This window comes from Melanerpes formicivorus, unplaced genomic scaffold (genome assembly GCF_026170545.1).
Source record: "Melanerpes formicivorus ecotype bairdi unplaced genomic scaffold, bMelFor1.0.p_v2 SCAF_21, whole genome shotgun sequence".
Classification (NCBI taxonomy): domain Eukaryota; kingdom Metazoa; phylum Chordata; class Aves; order Piciformes; family Picidae; genus Melanerpes; species Melanerpes formicivorus.
This window is the reverse complement of record NW_027142373.1, coordinates 13,810,193-13,829,132: the sequence shown is the minus strand read 5'-3', so window position 1 is coordinate 13,829,132 and position 18,940 is coordinate 13,810,193. Positions and strand designations below refer to the sequence as shown.

Here is an 18,940-nt window from a genome sequence, read left to right as displayed (position 1 = left end):
GAAGCCTCTTTCTCGCCTCTTTCCCCCACTACCCTCCCAGCCCTCTGGAACAGACCTGAACATGACAGCTGGCAGTGCCCAGGGTACTTAGCAGAATACCTGCTGCCTGCCTGAGCACTAAACCTGAAGCAAAGCTAAGCCCAGCAGCTCCAGCACGTGAAGACAGCAAAGGGGTCGCGGATTAGCCGCCCGCTTCAACCACCGCCATGGTTACCCTGCCTCACGGTGATTTTCTCTGCTGGGGTGGAAGGAGATGCAGACATCTTCCCAGATGCCAGGAGCTACCCCTCTGTGGCCCAAAGCTCGATGCCAGGCTCTTGCAGATTCCTGGTGGGAACGCTCCTGACAGAGCTAAGGACAGAAATGGGCCTGTGGGAAGCCCAGGTGGGTGGCACCAGCTCTGCAGCCAGCGGTGGCCTTAGGCCGGTGCTTGGGCTCAGCGGTCTCAGAGGTCTATTCCAACCCAAACAAGTCTCTGATTCTGTAAGAGTCTATATGATTCTATAAGACAGAAAGGGAATCTAGGCCAGGAAAGGAGGGCTTACTCCTGGGGAACTCTCCTGGTTTCTTCCCACCCCCACCCCACCCCATCCCCCCCATAACAGATCATCATCTACAAAAGGAAGATTAAAACCTTGGAAAACATCTTGGTTTTCCTGAAAACACCACTGCCTGCTGCCAGGAGACTTCTATCACAACATCTCTGCTCCATGTGGTGCTCCCTGTGGTTCCTTATAAACAGTTTTCCAGGGATGCAGTAGAGTTTGGCAGCTTTGATCGGCAGGGGGTGGGTCAGGACCTCGCAGCTGGCACCTCGCAGCACGCCTGTGTGCTGGGCTGGGCACACACACAGCCACGGAGGTGTGGGCATCAGACAGCTCTGTCACATCCAGAGCAGCTCACTGCTGCTGCTTGGGGGGCTGCAAAGAATCCTCCCTTTGCAGGAAATCAGAGCAATTTTTCTACATCACCCTCCCTCCCCCAGTCCCTCCACATGCACCTCTGGGACGTGGCTGTGCCCCAGATGGCTGTTTCCACCTGTGGGTTGGAGGAAAAAAGGACAGATCAGTTCTTCAGAGTGTCTTGGATTAATCAAGGCAGATTCTGTGTAGCTGTACAGAGGAAGGGACTGCTTCCTGCCTTCCTCCCAAGCACTGAATGTTGTGGCAACTCAGCCAGGAAGAGAAGGGATCAGAAAGGTCCAAGAGAGAGCAGGTAGCAGCACCACTTATTGCTGCTGCCTGCTGGGGACCCTGACCAGGAGGAGAGCAATGGGAAATGTGGGGAACAGCATCCCCAGCCCTGCCCCAGCACTCTCATGCCAAGCAGGCGCTGGGTTGTGACACATCATACTTGATGTGGCAGGACAATGGTGGCAAACCAGATCAATACAGATGCTTTGCTGTTCTACAGTGTCTGCTGTCAGGGGGGTCTCAAAGCACTTGGTAGCCATCGTGGTAGCCCTCATAATGCCTCTGTGCACAGTGCTGCCACCATCATCCCCTGCTGAGCATGGGCAGCCGAGGTGGTGAGGACCAGGCTGTGGATCATGACACCCAGGCCTGCTCCCAGAGTCCTTTCAAGTGCCAGACTCTCAGCATGAGGAATAAGGACAGAAAGGAATGACACAAGGACAGCTGTGTGTGCTGCAGTGCCAGTGCTCTAGCTGCCATCCAGCCCAGCACACGTGGGAGGGCACAGTGCCCAGGGACAGACTGTGGCCATCCATGGCACGTGGCTTCCTAGGGAAATTGGCTGAAGATTTGCTGTGGAGGTGGCAGAGTCCCTGCAGAGGTTTGGCCTAGAAAAGCTTTGTGATGGTTCTTGTGGGACACATCTGCCTGACCCAGCTGAGTGAGTGGAGGAGAGGAGGACATGGGCTACATGTCTTTGGAGGATTATTGCCCAGGTAGCTCAGGGGCCCTGTGGTGTTGCTCAGTCAGAATCCGAGAAGGCTCCGAGGCCAAAGGGCCTGGAGCACAGCACAGCATCTGCAGGGGCTACTTGAGTGAAGGATTGCCATATCTGCCTCTGGTCCGGCAGCTTCTTAGTCCCCAGTGGGACACTGAGATGGAAACTAGAGCTTGAGACATGCAGCTATGGAAATGGAAAGAGATGAGTGTCCACCCCCCAGGGCCTCACACAGCCGCCTGTGCTCCCTTGGCTCTGCCACCTCAACTTCTGGAGGCTCTAGGGTGGGCTCTCCTCTCCCCGTTCATAGCTCCCTGTTTGCAGGGGGCAAGGTCCTGACTTTGCTTGGGCCAGGAGGGAACAGCAGAACCCCAGAACCTCATCAGGGATTGCCTGTCCTCAGCCTTGAGCATTTCTCTTCTCTTCCCTTCAAAGGAGTCACAAACTTCAGGCTGCAGGAAGGTCACCAGGGTCTGCCTGCTGCGAAGAAATGTCTGCTGACTGAGCTGAGGAGCCCGGAGGTAGTCAGGGGAGAGAAGTCTCCACCAGGGGAGGGATCAGGAGATGAGGTGTGAGCCTTTTCCCTCTCACCCCTCTCATGCCATGAGCTGCCACCCTGGTCCATAAACAACTCCGGTTGTTGCCCAGAATGCTTTTACATGGCATTGAGCACCTGAAGCACAGACACTCTTTGCTCCTTCCCAGCTCAGTTTCCATCAAACAAAGCCTCAGAGCTCCTCACAGACGGAGTCCTTCAGGGCACAGTTTCCATCAGAGGGAGCAAAACAAAGCTCATGAACTAGAACCAGCAGTCCCAGGACAGCCTGGGAAAGAGCAGGGCCACATGGCCACGCCACTGAGGTCTGCTTCCACATACACCAGGAGCAGCCAGCAGGCTCCTCCTGCCTGCCCTGTACCGGCCAAGCCTGGTGCTGCACCTCCGCACGGGACCCCAGCTCCCAACGACCTGCAATCATTGCCTGCTACAGCAGCAACCTGCTGAGCTGGGAACACCACTGAGGCCAGCAGGTGGGAGGTATCCCCGGGGAGGGAGAAGGGCAGAGCTGATCTGCATGAATTTGTGTGAAGAGCCATGGAGGAGAAGACTCAGTGCAGGAATGTAGGACTTGAAGAGGGAAGTGCTGTGTGGGACCTCCCAACCTAAACCCTTCCATGAATCCATGAATGTCAGCCACCCTCCCACCTGGAGGAGGGGGCATTGCTGTTGGATGGGTGCATGGCTGAGTGCATGCAGTGAGGCTCTGAGTGCTCACCGTGGGTGGTGAATGTTGGAGAGCGCCCAGGACCAACACTTACAGCACTGGGCCTGGATGGCCTTCAAATCCTCTGAGGCCATTTCCTGGCCACATCAATCAACCTGTTCTGGTGTGAGCTAATCCTGCAGGGTTTGATAGCAACATAAAGAAATGGAAGGAAAAAACCCAAACCCAGGAAACAAACCCAAAGCCAGAAGAAAAGGAAGCTAAGCCAAATCTGGTTAGAAAGCCAAAGATAAAACCCTCACAAACTCTGGCCCCACGAGCCTCTGACTGGAAGATTTCACAACTGTACAGCATCTAGGTAGCATACAGCAGCTCTACAGCATGCCCAGCTAGGCTAACTCTGCTGGCTACACTGGGGTGCAAGGCAGGGTAGGACTGGTACTGGGAATCTGGAAGGTTTCCTTGGGGGGCATTACATGGAGAGGAAAGGATGGAAAATCACTGACCTGCTTTTGGGGAGGTGGAGAGACAGCCTCAGCTGTGTGCCTCCGCTGAGGGCTGGGGAGGGAAGGTTTGCTACATATGGAGTCCAGGGCTGTAACCCAGAGGAGGAAATATGTTTGGAAAGAGGGGAAGTGGACCAGTGGGAAATGCTGCCAGGGAAACAGACCTGGGAGGAATCCACCTCCCAGAGAGATGGTGGAGTCCCCATCCCTGGGGGGGTTTCAAAGAAGAGTAGATGTGGAGCTGAGGGACGTGGGGGTGGCTTGGCAGCAGTGAGCTCTGGGTGAGGAGCTGGGCTGGATGATCTCAAAGGTCTCTTCCAACCTCAACAGTTCCACAGTTCTATGAGATCCAGGATGGGGAAAGGTGTGCCAGGCTTGGGGAAAGGTGTGCCAGGCTTGGGGAAAGGTGTGCCAGCCTTGCTTTGCCTTGCTGGGGGCTTGGTGGAGCGAGGAGCTCCCCAGCACAGGCCAGCAGAGCAGAGCTGAACCAATTCTGATGCTGCAGGTCCAGCAGTGGCAAGAAGCTGGAGGAAGAGAAACCCTGTTCCCCCTTCCTATTTACATGTGGGAGACACCAGGGTACCAGGATGAGTGGAGAAAAGGCTCTAGCAAGCGTTTCAGCGCAGTTGTGCTTATTGATCACATCAACCCCACTACTTCCTACACTGAGCAGGCGGTTTGTAGGCACTAGGATATTGGTATCTTATCAGTATATTTGATAGAAACTAAAACTTCATTTCTCAGCCAGGCTGTTCTTGGCCCTAGATCTGCCAGTCCCCAAGGAAAGTCTGCCCCTGAATTTGCTCCAAGGATGAAGAAGAAGAGATGTGTGGGTGCTGGCTGGTATCAGGTGGTCTGGAAGTGAGCTCCAGCAGCCAGAAGCTTAGCTACTTGCTACAAGAAAGGCCAAAGGTGAAGGCTGGCAGGAGGAGAGAGAACAAGGCCCCTTCCCACCAGGGTGGGCTGCTGCCTTTCCTTCTCCCTGTCTTGGGCTGCATGAGACTGCTTCTGCTTGTAGCAGCTGAGGAGTTCTGAGTTCCTAGGAAGGGTGAGATGATGCAGCCGAGCCCTTGGAAGGAGCCATCTACTACTATGGCTTTCTTTGACAGAAACTGGTGCAGGTCAGGGGAACAGCCTCCACTATCCCTCATTACCGTCTGCTCGCTCCAGTACTTCTCTCGTCCCTGGGCGAAGGGGAGGCTTTCACAACGCCGCCGCGGGGGGGGCTGCCAGGGGAGTCCTTCCAGACGCGGAGTCACCAGGGGTCGTCGGGGCCCGTAAGGCTGCCGCGGGAGGGGGTGCTGCGGCCCCCCCGGCCCCTGGGGAGTCCGCGGGAGGCAGGGCGCCGTCAAACCGTCACCTCGGTTTTGCTGGCCGTGCGGTAGTGGTGGTGGTGGCCGGGGATGTAGTGCAGCTGCTCCACGGTGTTGTGGCGCCGGGAGGCGAAGGCCTGGCGCTTGGCGGAGGTGGGGGTCATGCCCAGGGTGTTGTACAAGTTATTAGAGGCACTGGGATGGGGCTGCAGTTTGGCCATCCGGTAGCGATCCAGGACGGGCGTGGAGACGAAGACGTCCGTGTGGGAGAGCGCCCGCGCCAGGGACTGCTCGGGGTAGGCGGAGCGCTCCGGGGACAGCAGCGGGTCCTGCGAGTGCAGGCGCTCGGCCGACAGCAGCTGCTCGTCCGACAGGACGCGCTCGTAGGACAGGCTGAAGTCCTCGGGCAGCAGCCGCTCCGGGGACAGCACCCGGTCCTGAGACATGGCGCGGATGGGGCGCCGCGGCCGCTCCCGCGGGGTGCCCTGCTGAGACAGCTTGATCACGTTGATGGGCAGCGTGCCCCGGGCCGCCAGGTCGGGCAGGTGCCTCCTCCTCATGTAGTATTCGTCAGCCTCTTTGTCAGCTGCGGGGAGGGAAGCAGACGGTTAGCAAGGGCGGAGCAGGGGCCGCGGGCAGCGCACAGCCTTGCAGCAGCCGCCTGGGGAGGTCCAAGGCACCATCAGCAGCTGCAGATGGCTGTGGACCCACCCGTGTCAGACAGACCCCAGGCCTCTGTCACCACGGGCTGATAGCGGACAGAGGCAGCGAGGGCTGAGGCAGAGGTATTGAGGGCTAATAGCAGACAGAGGCAGTGAGGGCTGAGGCAGACAGAGGCAGCGAGGGCTGATAGCAGACAGAGGCAGTGAGGGCTGAGGCAGACAGAGGCAGTGAGGGCTGATAGCAGACAGAGGCAGCGAGGGCTGATAGTGGACAGAGGCAGCGAGGGCTGATAGTGGACAGAGGCAGCGAGGGCTGAGGCAGACAGAGGCAGTGAGGGCTGAGGCAGACAGAGGCAGCGAGGGCTGAGGCAGACAGAGGCAGTGAGGGCTGAGGCAGACAGAGGCAGTGAGGGCTGATAGCAGACAGAGGCAGCGAGGGCTGATAGTGGACAGAGGCAGCGAGGGCTGAGGCAGACAGAGGCAGTGAGGGCTGAGGCAGACAGAGGCAGCGAGGGCTGAGGCAGACAGAGGCAGTGAGGGCTGAGGCAGACAGAGGCAGTGAGGGCTGAGGCAGACAGAGGCAGCGAGGGCTGAGGCAGACAGAGGCAGTGAGGGCTGATAGCAGACAGAGGCAGTGAGGGCTGAGGCAGACAGAGGCAGTGAGGGCTGATAGCAGACAGAGGCAGCGAGGGCTGAGGCAGACAGAGGCAGTGAGGGCTGATAGCAGACAGAGGCAGCGAGGGCTGAGGCAGACAGAGGCAGTGAGGGCTGATAGCAGACAGAGGCAGCGAGGGCTGAGGCAGACAGAGGCAGTGAGGGCTGATAGCAGACAGAGGCAGCGAGGGCTGAGGCAGACAGAGGCAGTGAGGGCTGATAGCAGACAGAGGCAGTGAGGGCTGATAGCAGACAGAGGCAGCGAGGGCTGAGGCAGACAGAGGCAGTGAGGGCTGAGGCAGACAGAGGCAGTGAGGGCTGATAGCAGACAGAGGCAGTGAGGGCTGAGGCAGACAGAGGCAGCGAGGGCTGATAGCAGACAGAGGCAGTGAGGGCTGAGGCAGACAGAGGCAGTGAGGGCTGAGGCAGACAGAGGCAGCGAGGGCTGAGGCAGACAGAGGCAGCGAGGGCTGAGGCAGACAGAGGCAGTGAGGGCTGAGGCAGACAGAGGCAGTGAGGGCTGATAGCAGACAGAGGCAGTGAGGGCTGAGGCAGACAGAGGCAGTGAGGGCTGATAGCAGACAGAGGCAGTGAGGGCTGAGGCAGACAGAGGCAGCGAGGGCTGATAGCAGACAGAGGCAGTGAGGGCTGAGGCAGACAGAGGCAGTGAGGGCTGATAGCAGACAGAGGCAGCGAGGGCTGAGGCAGACAGAGGCAGTGAGGGCTGAGGCAGACAGAGGCAGTGAGGGCTGAGGCAGACAGAGGCAGTGAGGGCTGATAGCAGACAGAGGCAGTGAGGGCTGAGGCAGACAGAGGCAGCGAGGGCTGAGGCAGACAGAGGCAGTGAGGGCTGAGGCAGACAGAGGCAGTGAGGGCTGATAGCAGACAGAGGCAGTGAGGGCTGAGGCAGACAGAGGCAGCGAGGGCTGATAGCAGACAGAGGCAGTGAGGGCTGAGGCAGACAGAGGCAGCGAGGGCTGATAGCAGACAGAGGCAGCGAGGGCTGAGGCAGACAGAGGCAGTGAGGGCTGATAGCAGACAGAGGCAGTGAGGGCTGATAGCAGACAGAGGCAGTGAGGGCTGAGGCAGACAGAGGCAGTGAGGGCTGAGGCAGACAGAGGCAGTGAGGGCTGAGGCAGACCCCTGGGCAACGCTCAGAGCTCACAGCATGGCACAACAGACTCCACATGCTTCACGTCCAGACCTGGGCACACACTCAGCAAGCCATGGAGAAGTCATCACACATCACCCTCACAAGAGACTCAGAGAGACAGCCCAGAGAGGGTGAGCTGGAGCAGGTTCCCCACTGAAGCCCACAGCTCATTCCTGTCCTCAGAGGGCACCTTATTAATGTCTGTAATATCTGAAGGGTAGGTGTCAAGAAGGGGCCAGGTCAGCAGTGCCTCTCACAGTGGTGCCCAGGGCCAGCACAAGGGGCAGTGGGCACAGAGTGGCAGCCAGGAGGTTGGATCTGAGCAGGAGGAGAAGGTTGTTTGTTGTGAGGCTGCTGGAGGCCTGGAGCAGGCTGCCCAGAGAGGTTGTGGAGTCTCCTGGTGTGGCTGTGTTCCTGTGTGAGCTGCCCTGGGTGTCCTTGCTTTAGGAGGGGGCTGGACTGGATGATCTCCAGGGGTCCCTTCCAGTCCCTACCATGCTGTGATTCTGTGATAATCCCACAGAACATTTGTTGCTCAGTTTGCTTCTTGTGTGTCTTAAATCACATCTTTGTTGCTCAGGAACTCAGTGCACACCCCCCCTACACCCCCTCACCCCCTCACACACCCCACCATGCATACATCCCCCCACCCCCCTCCTGCTTCTGGCTTTCAGACAAATGCCTGCAGCTCAGAGTGCTGATTTGCTACTGCAGCTGTCCCCTGCCACAGCAGCTGGCATCACCTCCTTCACCCAACCTGTCCTTGGCAAAGGAGCCCCAGGGCTCCCAGCTGTTTTTAAAAGCCCAGCAGACACACAAGAACTTTCTGGGGAATCCGTCTGATGTCCCTAGGACTCCAGCTGGGAGGAGACCCTGCAGACCTGGGGCTTCAAGCCCAGAGCAGTTTGTGAGCTGTCACCATGTGCCTGTGGCTGCAGCGAAGTCCCTTACCAGGAGGAGAGAAGTGGAGGGAAATGGCCTCCCTGGAGCAAGGATGGAGGCATGTTTAATGCTCAGCTCTGGCCACCTCTCTGAGCCTTCCTCCTCACTTCTTTGTCTGAGGTTTTCCTGGGGTGTGCAAAAGCATCTCCCATACTTTCTGGTGTTCAGGAGACACAAGAGTGAGGTCCATCCAAATACCCAGCAGGCACTCGTCTTACACAGAATCACACAGTGGGGTGGGGTGGAAGGGACCTCAGAGATCATCCAGCTCCAGCCCCTGCCCTGGGCAGGGACACCTCCCACCAGCACAGGCTGCTCAAGGCCTCATCCAGCCTGGCCTGGAACACCTCCAGGCAGGGCACAGCCACAGCCTCCCTGGGCAGCCTGTGCCAGGCTCTCCCCAGCCTCACTGCCAACAACTTCTTCCTCCTCTCCACTCTCAGTCTCTCCTCTCCCAGCTCAAAGCCATTGTTCCTCATCCTGGCACTCCCAGCCCTTGTCCAGAGTCCCTCCCCAGCTCCCCTGGAGCCTCTTCAGGCACCGGAGACCACTATCTCCTCAGCTCCAGGATTGCATGTAGTAGTAGGTGATATAAGAGGAGAAAGTACCAGATGGTGGAAGATAAAAATTTCTCATGCATGGAGTTTCTGAGGATGTTTGAGTGCTAAGAAGAGCAAAGCTCTGCTGCAAGACAGTGTGGGCAATCACAGTGTGAGTGAGGTTGCACATCCAATGCTCTGTAGGCATTCAGCAGACAAAGATGGTGTGGAAATTTCCTCTTTGCTCTGACACAGACATAAACCCCCAGGTTCTGTGTGCCACATGGGCAGAGGCATGCAGACACTTGGCTGGGTGTCCCAGCAGGCAGAGTGCTCTCCAGGGAAGCACCAATGCATTCTGATCCATGATGAGTGCTGACAGTGGCCCAGAAGCTTGCTCACAGGACAGCAGTTGCACATTGGAGCCTTAAGGCCTTCAGCCAGACCTTGGAGTGCTGCAGCATCCTGTGCTGGGTGATCTCACAGACTCACAGGCGGCATCAGGTTGGAAGGGACACTGCAAGGTCATCTTAGCCAACCCCCCTGCACTCAGCAGGGAAACCTCCAACGAGAGCAGGCTCTTCAAGGCCACATCCAACCTGGTTTTGAATGTCTCCAGGGCTGCAGCCTCAACCACCTCCCTTGGCAGAGTATTCCAGTGTCTTCCCACCCTCACTGTGCAGAACTTCCTCCTAAACGTCCAAACTAACTCTGCCCTGCTCCAGTTCCAAACCTTTGTTCCTGGGCCTATCCCCACAGCCCATCTGAACAGTCCCTCCTCAGCTCTCCTGGAGCCCTTCAGCTACTGGAAGCTGCTCTGAGGTCTCCCTGGAGCCTTCTCTTCTCCAGGCTGCACAGCCCCAACTGTCCCCACAGCAGAGGTTCTGCAGCCCTCTGATCATCCTTGTGGCCTCCTCTGGAGCCTCTCTCTTGTGTTGAGAGCCCCACAGCTGGCCCCAGCCCTGCAGGTGAGGGCTCCCCAGGGCAGAGCAGAGGGGCAGGATCCTCTCTCTCCAGCTCTGCCCACACTGCTTTGGATGCAGCCCAGACTGCCCTTGGCCTCCTGTGCTGCCAGTGCCCATTGCTGGCTCCTGCCCAGCTGCTCCCCCCCAGCACCCCCAAGGCCTTCCCTGCAGGGCTGCTCTCAGCCTCATCAGCCCCAGCCTGGGCTGGTACCAAGGATTGCCCTGCCCCAGGTGCATCTCACTCTAATTTCTCCATCTTCTTTCCTACACATTCAGCTCTCTTCAGTGCTCCCTGGATTCTGCTCCTCATGGTCCTGTGAACAGTCCACATAACACAGGGATGTGGGGGAAGGGTGGCTGATCCTTCTGTCTCAACATCCCAGAGCAGAGGCTGAGTGCAGCAAAGAAATCTTTCTTCCTCTCCAACCTCAGCCTCCCCTGGCACAATTTCAGGCCAGTTCCTCTCCTTCTATCACCTGAGCCTAGGGAGCAGAGCCCAAACCCCACCTGCCTCCAGCCTCCTCTCAGGGAGCTGCAGAGAGCAATGAGGTCTCCCTCAGCCTCCTCTGCTCCAGGCTCAACACCCCCAGCTCCCTCAGCTGCTCCTCCCCAGCCCTCTTCTCCAGACCCTTCCCCATCTTGGTTGTCCTTTGGACACACTGCAGCAGCTCTGCTTGCCTTTAAAATCACCTTCTAGGAACCTTGAGAAAAGCTGGTGCAATTCCATACTGGAATTTCTGCCATTTCCATTCCATAGCATGGCCCTGGGTGGTCTTGCCCTCACTTGGTGTGCAGAGGCTTGATAATGCTGCTGGAGGCTGGGTGCAGAAGAGGAGCTTAGCAATTAGCAACCTGGCACTTGGCCTTTCTTCTGGATGAGAGAAGTTCCACTGGATTTGCCCAAGTGCCTCTAAATAGATGTAATTAAAGCAGAGAACATCCCAAATGGAGATGTGCTTGGATGCTCACACCTGGCTGTGGTAATTGCCAGCAGCAGCTAAAGCAGCTCCTGGGAGCCTGGCAGCCAGGTTGGCACAGCCACTCCAGGAACGCTTCCAGGCGGGGGCAGAGCTCACAGCTCCAGCTCCGAGGGCCGGAGCAGCAGCTCCCCGTGAACAGCAAGCTGGCTGAAGCAGGCTCCAGACAGACATTTCACTGCCTGGTGCCTCTGAAAGGTGGTGGCAGCTCCTGAGTGCTGCTGAAGCAGCCATGGCTGCTGGGGGAGAGGCTGAGCACTCTGCTCTGTGAGCACAGCATCACACCAGGGAGCACACTGCCACGGACACAGCGGCAGGCTCTGCACACCTGAGGCACCAGGGGCTGGGGCTGAGCTGTGGACAACTAGCTGAGTAGCTTACTACAATCAGAATGCCCCCAGGACCCAACCCCCCCAGCCTGACTCAGCTCCCCCTCGGGCACCAGCAGCTCTCTGGGCTGGGGAGGCTGGGGAGCTGCTGCCCCTCATCACTCAGGGATGCTCACCTGACAGCTGACAGTTGTCATTTAGCCAAGACAAAACTGCAATCCAATATGTTTCTCCCTCAGGGATCTGCCAGAACGTTCAAAAACCTGTCCTGAGGGGATTGCAAAAGGCCAAAATGGATGAGCAGCCAGGAAGCAAGTGCTGGGCACTGGCTGGGGAAAGGGCTCTCTCTTCAAGGCAGTCTCACCCTGCCCAGGCTTCACTCATGGTCTTCAGACACTTGGGTTGGACATGAAGAGAATTTCCTTCCCAGCAAGGGCTCTCAGGCACTGTCCCAGGCTGCCCAGGGAGGTGGTGGAGTCCCCAGCCCTGGAGGGGTCTCAGAGCTGTGTGGCTGTGGTGCTGAGGGCTGTGGTGCTGAGGGCTGTGGTGCAGTGGCAGGGGCTCAGCAGCAGGGGTGGCTTTGTGAGCTCTGGGTGAGATGTTGGGCTTCAGCACCTCCAAGCTCTCCTCCAGCCTCAAGAGTTCTATGACTTGGAAGTAGAACTACTGAAAATTAGCTTTTTTTCTGAACCATATTTGGCATCTGTTGTTATAATTGGTTTTGGCTCTGCCTTCCCTCCTTTGGCAGTTCCTAGAACATTTGGGAGTCTCTGAGTGCTGCACCTGCCCTGGCTTCAGCAGGAGCTGGTTTTTTACACCCATTTTTTCAGGCAGGCATTGATCAGATGGAAGGAAGGAGGCTGTGCAGAGGCAGCTGGGGCAGTGGGCCAAGGCCAGGGGGGTGGCATTCTAAAAGGCCAAGTGCCAGGTCCTGCTCTTGGGCCACAGGAACCCCATGAATGCTCCAGGCTGGAAAGTAGCTTGGCAGAGAGGGATCTGGGGGGGGTGAGTCAGAGCCAGATGAACATCAGCCAGCAGTGCCCAGGTGGCCAAGAAGGCCACAGGCAGCCTGGCCTGGATCAGCAATGCTATGGCCAGCAGGAGCAGGGCAGAGATGGTGCTCCTGGACCAGGCACTGGTGAGGCCACTCCTTGAATCCTGGATTCAGTTCAGGCCTCTCACTCCAAGAAGGACATTGAGGAGCTGGAGCAGGTCCAGAGAAGGATAACAAAGCTGGGGAAGGGTCTGGAGAAGAGGGCTGGGGAGGAGCAGCTGAGGGAGCTGGGGGTGTTGAGCCTGGAGCAGAGGAGGCTGAGGGAGACCTCATTGCTCTCTGCAGCTCCTGAGAGGAGGCTGCAGCCGGGGGGGGTTGGGCTCTTCTCACATGCAGCAAGTGACAGGACCAGAGGAAATGGTCTCAAGCTGTGCCAGGGGAGGTTTCCAGCCACGCTGCCCCAAGCCTGTGGCATTGCTTGGGGCTGCTCTGACCCAAGTGCAGGCAGGACCTGGCACTTGGCCTTGTTGATCTGCTGGCTAAGCACAGGCTACTCTCAAGCACATCGAAGGGAGTTTCCTCAGTGTTAAACACCCAGATCCAGTCCCAGGCTGCAGTGCCAAGCAGTGCTGAGATGTTTGTGGGCTACATTTCCATTCCACTCTCTCTGGGGAAAACATCTGCAGACATTTCTGATGGACAGTCCAAGGGCTTCCTTGACACTGTGGTGCTGTGTGTCCTGTTCAGCTGGCTGGCTTAGGAATGTAGATCCCGTAGGCACTGAGGAGGTAGGATCTGCTCCTCCTCATTATTGATCCTATGATTAGGATACTACCTTCAACCAAGGATAAACACCCAGGTTATTGCTCTAGGAGAGGCAGTGTGGGAACACCCAGAAAACACAGGACACTTTGGGACATGGTATAGTGGCCTTGGTATCTCAGGCTGGAGGTTGGACTCAACCTGAAAAGCCTCTTCCACCCAAAACAATTCTATGATTCTATTCATGCAGACAGGGAGGCCACAAACCCAGAGCCAGTGTGGAGAGAGCTTCTGCCCACACAGACAGCACTGAGCTCATCATCATCATCCCACCAGAGCTGAAGGCTTTACCATCAGGAGCATTACAGCAAGGCTGGCAGAACAGTGCAACACAACAAACAGAAAGGGCAGAGCCTAACTGGTCTGAGCAGAGCCTAACTGGCCTGAACACAGCCTAACTGGCCTGAGCACAGCCTAAGTGGCCTGAGCACAGCCTAAGTGGCCTGAGCAGAGCCTAACTGGCCTGAGCACAGCCTAACTGGCCTGAACACAGCCTAACTGGCCTGAGCAGAGCCTAACTGGTCTGAGCAGAACCTGACTGGTCTGAGCAGAACCTAACTGGCCTGAGCACAGCCTAACTGGCCTGAGCAGAGCCTAACTGGCTTGAGCAGAACCTGACTGGTCTGAGCAGAACCTAACTGGCCTGAGCAGAACCTAACTGGCCTGAGTAGAGCCTAACTGGCCTGAGCAGAACCTGACTGGTCTGAGCAGAACCTAACTGGCCTGAGCAGAACCTAACTGGCCTGAGTAGAGCCTAACTGGCCTGAGCAGAACCTGACTGGTCTGAGCAGAACCTAACTGGCCTGAGCAGAACCTAACTGGCCTGAGTAGAGCCTAACTGGCCTGAGCAGAACCTGACTGGTCTGAGCAGAACCTAACTGGCCTGAGCAGAGCCTAACTGGCCTGAGTAGAGCCTAACTGGCCTGAGCAGAACCTGACTGGTCTGAGCAGAACCTAACTGGCCTGAGCAGAACCTAACTGGCCTGAGCACAGCCTAACTGGCCTGAGCAGAGCCTAACTGGCTTGAGCAGAACCTGACTGGTCTGAGCAGAACCTAACTGGCCTGAGCAGAACCTAACTGGCCTGAGCACAGCCTAACTGGTCTGAGCAGAGCCTAACTGGCCTGAGCACAGCCTAAGTGGCCTGAGCAGAGCCTAACTGGCTTGAGCAGAACCTGACTGGTCTGAGCAGAACCTAACTGGCCTGAGCAGAGCCTAACTGGCCTGAGCAGAGCAGCGAGCAACATGCTGAGACATCAGAGTGCACAGTACAGGGCAGGTCCAGCTCCAGGCATGCACAGCATGGAACACAGCAGACCAGAGCTCTGCTCAAGGCAGGATAGATGCTCCCAACGATTTCAGCAGCTTCCCCTTGGCCTGCTTGGCATCTGCTTCCAGCTCCCCTGTGGGTGGTGCAACATCTGCCCTGGGAATGCTGAGAGCTCAGCTGGGGCCCGGCAGCCAGCTGGGCTCACCCCAGCTCCTGCAGGAAGGACAAGGACTCTCAGGTGGCTCCCTCAGGAGCAGAGAGCAGGCAAGTCGTGGGAGGCAGCAGAGCAAGGAGGTCAGTAAGCAGGCAGCACATGTGCTGCAGCAGTGATGAAGTGACCCTGAGCTCTCCCTTGGTGGGGAGTGGCAGCCGGGAGCATCATCACTGCAGAGGCGCCGTGGGCAGCGCAGCCACCCAGCTCAGCGCCTTAGCACGGTGCCCACCACGGCCTGCAAGCCCGTGAGATACAAAGAAAATGAAAGGAGCTGACACCTACTTAGCCTCTTCAGAGAAGAATATTTACTTGGGTTTGTCTTGACTGCAGACTCGTAGGAGGGGGGCAGGTGCGAGAGGTTCTGGAAGGAGCGGGAGAAGGACAGGTCGTAGGGCTCGGTGGCGGAGGTGAGGATGTTGTTCATCCGTGGTTTGTCTGCAGGGGAAAAACAACAGAGAAACTCAGGTCCACAGTGTGCACCAAACCAGCTGAGAGCCGGTGCCAGGCTCCAGCAGGCTCTGAGCCAGCTGCTGGGGCAGGCTGCTGGGGCAGGCTGCTGGACATGGTTCAAGCTGGCAGCGGCAGAGCGGTGAGGAAGGGATCCTGTGGCTTTGCCTCCTGGTCCACAGCGACTGGGGAGAGAGGCAAACTGCTGCCTGGAAAGCAGCTGCAGCAGCCAGCTCTGCTCACAGCAGGCAGAGGGGCTGGGGGGCTGTCAGTCACCTCACTGCTGTGGAGAGCTGTGGCACAGTGCTGTGCAGTGACCCCACAGCAGCCTGTCTGAGCTCAGGCAGCAGCAGCCCCTTCAGCCCCTTCCCCACCCCCAGAGACAGGGCAGAGAGGCTCTGGGGCTTACTTTGTACAGTTATAGAAACATAGAATGGGTTGGGCTGGAAGGGACCTCAGAGATCATCCAGCTCCAGCCCCTGCCCTGGGCAGGGACACCTCCCACCAGCACAGGCTGCTCAGGGCCTCATCCAGCCTGGCCTGGAACACCTCCAGGCAGGGCACAGCCACAGCCTCCCTGGGCAGCCTGTGCCAGGCTCTCCCCACCCTCACTGCCAACAATTTCTTCCTCCTCTCAGTCTCAGTCTCCCCTCTCCCAGCTCAAAGCCATTGTTCCTCATCCTGGCACTCCCAGCCCTTGTCCAGAGTCCCTCCCCAGCTCTCCTGGAGCCCTTCAGGTCCTGGCAGGCTGCTCTGAGGTCTCCCTGGAGCCTGCTCTTCTGCAGGCTGCACAGCCCCAGCTCTCCCAGCCTGTCCTCTGTGTTCAGCAACCACAAATCCACCCCACAGGTAAGGCACTTGCAGCTCCCTGCCAGAGCAGCACTTTGCTCCCACTTCTGGGACATTACATTTCCTATAGAAGCTTAGCAATGGAGCAGATTTCCTCTGCACAGTGCAATAACCATCGTGGTTAATAAAGTGCTCTTCCCTGTTGCTGATGTTCATCTCTGCACTCCTGGAGTAAGGTTATTGCCTGGTGAGAAGAGCATAGCCCCAAGTGAGCATACAGCCAATGTGTCATCTCTCTGAGAACATCATTTTCTTGCTGATGACTTCCATCCATGTCTAATAGACTGACTGCAGGATTAGGCACTGCATCATACCCATCAGGGCACTGGAAACAATTGATTAGATGTTATCCAGCAAACAGAGCCTCCATCAGCAGTGAAACTCTGTCCCCACTCCCAGCTCCCTGCGTGTGGCAGGGCCCCGGGGCAATGTCTCTTTGCAGATCTCCCAGCCACAACCTGTGTCTAATCTCCATTTGCATGGAGGCTTGGACATGCAGAAATCAGCTCAGGCATAAGGCTGGGATATGTGCTCAGTGCCAGGGAGGAGCATTAATTGTCTGCTTGCATGAGGTGTGTGAAATCAAGTGCCACACGCTTAGCTGAGGGGCTTGGGCAGAATGAGGACATCTCCTCTCCTGCTTTTCCCTTCCAGTCACTCAGCCACACACTGCCATGGTTCTGGCAGGTGAGAAGTCACCTTGAACTCCACTGCCCAGCCTTCAGCAGAGTCAGGGATCAGATGAAAGGACCAGAGCTAATCTCAGATGTCTTTTGCATAATGGAGTTTGAGGGCAGGAGCAGAGGATGGGAGACTCCAGTAAGGAGTCTCTGCTCTCTCTCACCACCCCCCCAGGGATCAGTGCTGGGCCCCATCCTCTTTAACATCTTCATTGATGATCTGGATGAGGGGATTGAGTCAGCCATCAGCAAGTTTGCAGATGACAGCAAGTTAGGAGCAGATGTTAGTCAGTTAGAGGGTAGAAGATATCTGCAGAGGGACCCCGACTGACTGGACAGATGGGCAGAGGCCAACAGGATGGCATTCAACAAGTCCAAGTGCCAGGGGCTGCACTTTGGCCACAGCAACCCCAGGCAGAGCTACAGGCTGGGGTCAGAGTGGCTGAGAGCTGCCAAACAGAGAGGGACCTGGGGGTGCTGATTGACAGCTGCCTGAACATGAGCCAGCAGTGTGCCCAGGCAGCCAAGAAGGCCAATGGCATCCTGGCCTGCAGCAGGAACAGTGTGGCCAGCAGGAGCAGGGAAGTCATTGTGCCCTGTGCTCAGCACTGGTTAGGCCACACCTTGAGTCCTGTGTCCAGTTCTGGGCCCCTCAGTTCAAGAAGGACATTGAGAGACTTGAAGGTGTCCAGAGAAGGGCAACAAAGCTGGGGAGGGGTCTGGAGCACAGCCCTGTGAGGAGAGGCTGAGGGAGCTGGGGTTGCTTAGCCTGCAGAAGAGGAGGCTCAGGGGAGACCTCATTGCCCTCTACAACTCCCTGCAGGGAGGTTGTAGCCAGGTGGGGGTTGGGCTCTTCTCCCAGGCAACCAGCAGCAGAACAAGAGGACACAGTCTCAAGCTGTGCCAGGGGAGGTTTAGGCTGGAGGGGAGGAGAAAGTTCTTCCCAGAGAGAGTTGTTGGCCACTGGAATGTGCTGCCCAGGGAGGTGGTGGAGTCCCCATCCCTGGAGGTGTTCCAGAGGGGATTGGATGTGGCACTTGGTGCCATGGTCTGGCCATGAGATCTGTGGTGACAGCTTGGACTCCATGATCCTCGAGGTCTCTTCCAACCTTGGTGATACTGTGAGACTGTGACACTGTGAGAAGCAGCTCCTGTGGTTGATATGCTGGGACCAGCTCAGCAGGATTTTCTTAGTGGTCATCACTCCTCCAGCACAGAGTCACAGAGGCCTACAATGGGTTGGGTTGGAAGGCACCTGAAAGTTCATCCAGCTCCAGCCCCCTGCTCTGGGCAGGGACACCTCCCACCAGCACAGGCTGCTCAAGGCCTCATCCAGCCTGGCCTGGAACACCTCCAGGCAGGGCACAGCCACAGCCTCCCTGGGCAGCCTCTGCCAGGCTCTCCCCACCCTCACTGCCAACAATTTCTTCCTCCTCTCCACTCTCAGTCTCCCCTCTCCCAGCTCAAAGCCATTGTTCCTCATCCTGGCACTCCCAGCCCTTGTCCAGAGTCCCTCCCCAGCTCTCCTGGAGCCCTTCAGGTCCTGGCAGGCTGCTCTGAGGTCTCCCTGGAGCCTTCTCTTCTGCAGGGTGCACAGCCCCAGCTCTCCCAGCCTGGCCCCACAGGGGAGGTTCTGCAGCCTCTGATCATCTTGGTGGCCTCCTCTGGACCTGCTCCAACAGTTTCAGGCCCTTCCTATACTGGGGACCCCAGAGCTGGAGCTTGTCTGCTGCTCTGTTCCCCAGCACTCCCACTCCTCCCAGTGCAGCAGAGGGAGATAACCCTGGAAGATGGATCATGTACCATGGGGTTACCTTTGAAAGTCAGAATGCATCCCCATGTCCCTCAGCACCACACTGCAGCCACAGCCACCTGATGGCTCTCAGACACATTGTGCACTCTGGGCACACCTTGCAAAGTGATTTACAGGGGAACCTGGAGGGACCCAAGCCCCCCAGCTCAGAGCACACCCAGCAGAGACATTGCCCAGCAGTGGCATCTCTCCTGGGTTACAAATTCTCTGTGCTGCAGCCCCAAAGCAGCCACAGCCTCCTAAAGCAGCTTAAAATTCTGCCAGTGTGCCTCTGATGAAGTCAGCAGGAGAGATCTCAGCTCTGCAGCATTGCCTCATCTACTGAGATCCGTGGGCTCAGTGCTCTGACCAGAGAGCTGTGCTGCTCCAGCCACTGGCAGGGCTGGCACCATGGCAGAGCATCACCAGAGACTCCCTGGGCTGCAGGGTGCTGGCATGGAGAGCAGGAAGGCAGCAGGCACCCCTGTGGGGAAAGTCTCCCTTTGCAGCTCTGTCCCTCTTGGACACAGAGCAGCACTGAGCATTTCCTCTGCTCGGTGGCCCAGAACTGCTGGGTGAGTTCAGACCCTGTGGTGCTTCTGGGAAAGCCAAAGGACACATGGGGCAGGCTCAGCAAGGCTCCCCTGCTCCCTCTGGACCTGGCTCCTGCACAGAAAGAAGAGAAAGTGCTGCCCAGGG

General features: G+C 57.6%; 1 protein-coding gene across 1 annotated transcript in view; it reads right to left on the bottom strand.

The window, feature by feature from the left end:
- Positions 1-568: 568 nt before the first annotated feature.
- The window catches only part of LOC137447774 (protein shisa-6-like), a 319,888-nt gene continuing 301,516 nt past the window's right edge, over positions 569-18,940 (bottom strand). Inside the window, 2 exon segments of the mRNA XM_068151651.1 lie at positions 569-5,539; positions 14,756-14,908. Of these exon segments, the coding sequence (XP_068007752.1) occupies positions 4,989-5,539; positions 14,756-14,908 (704 nt within the window). The 3' untranslated portion in view covers positions 569-4,988.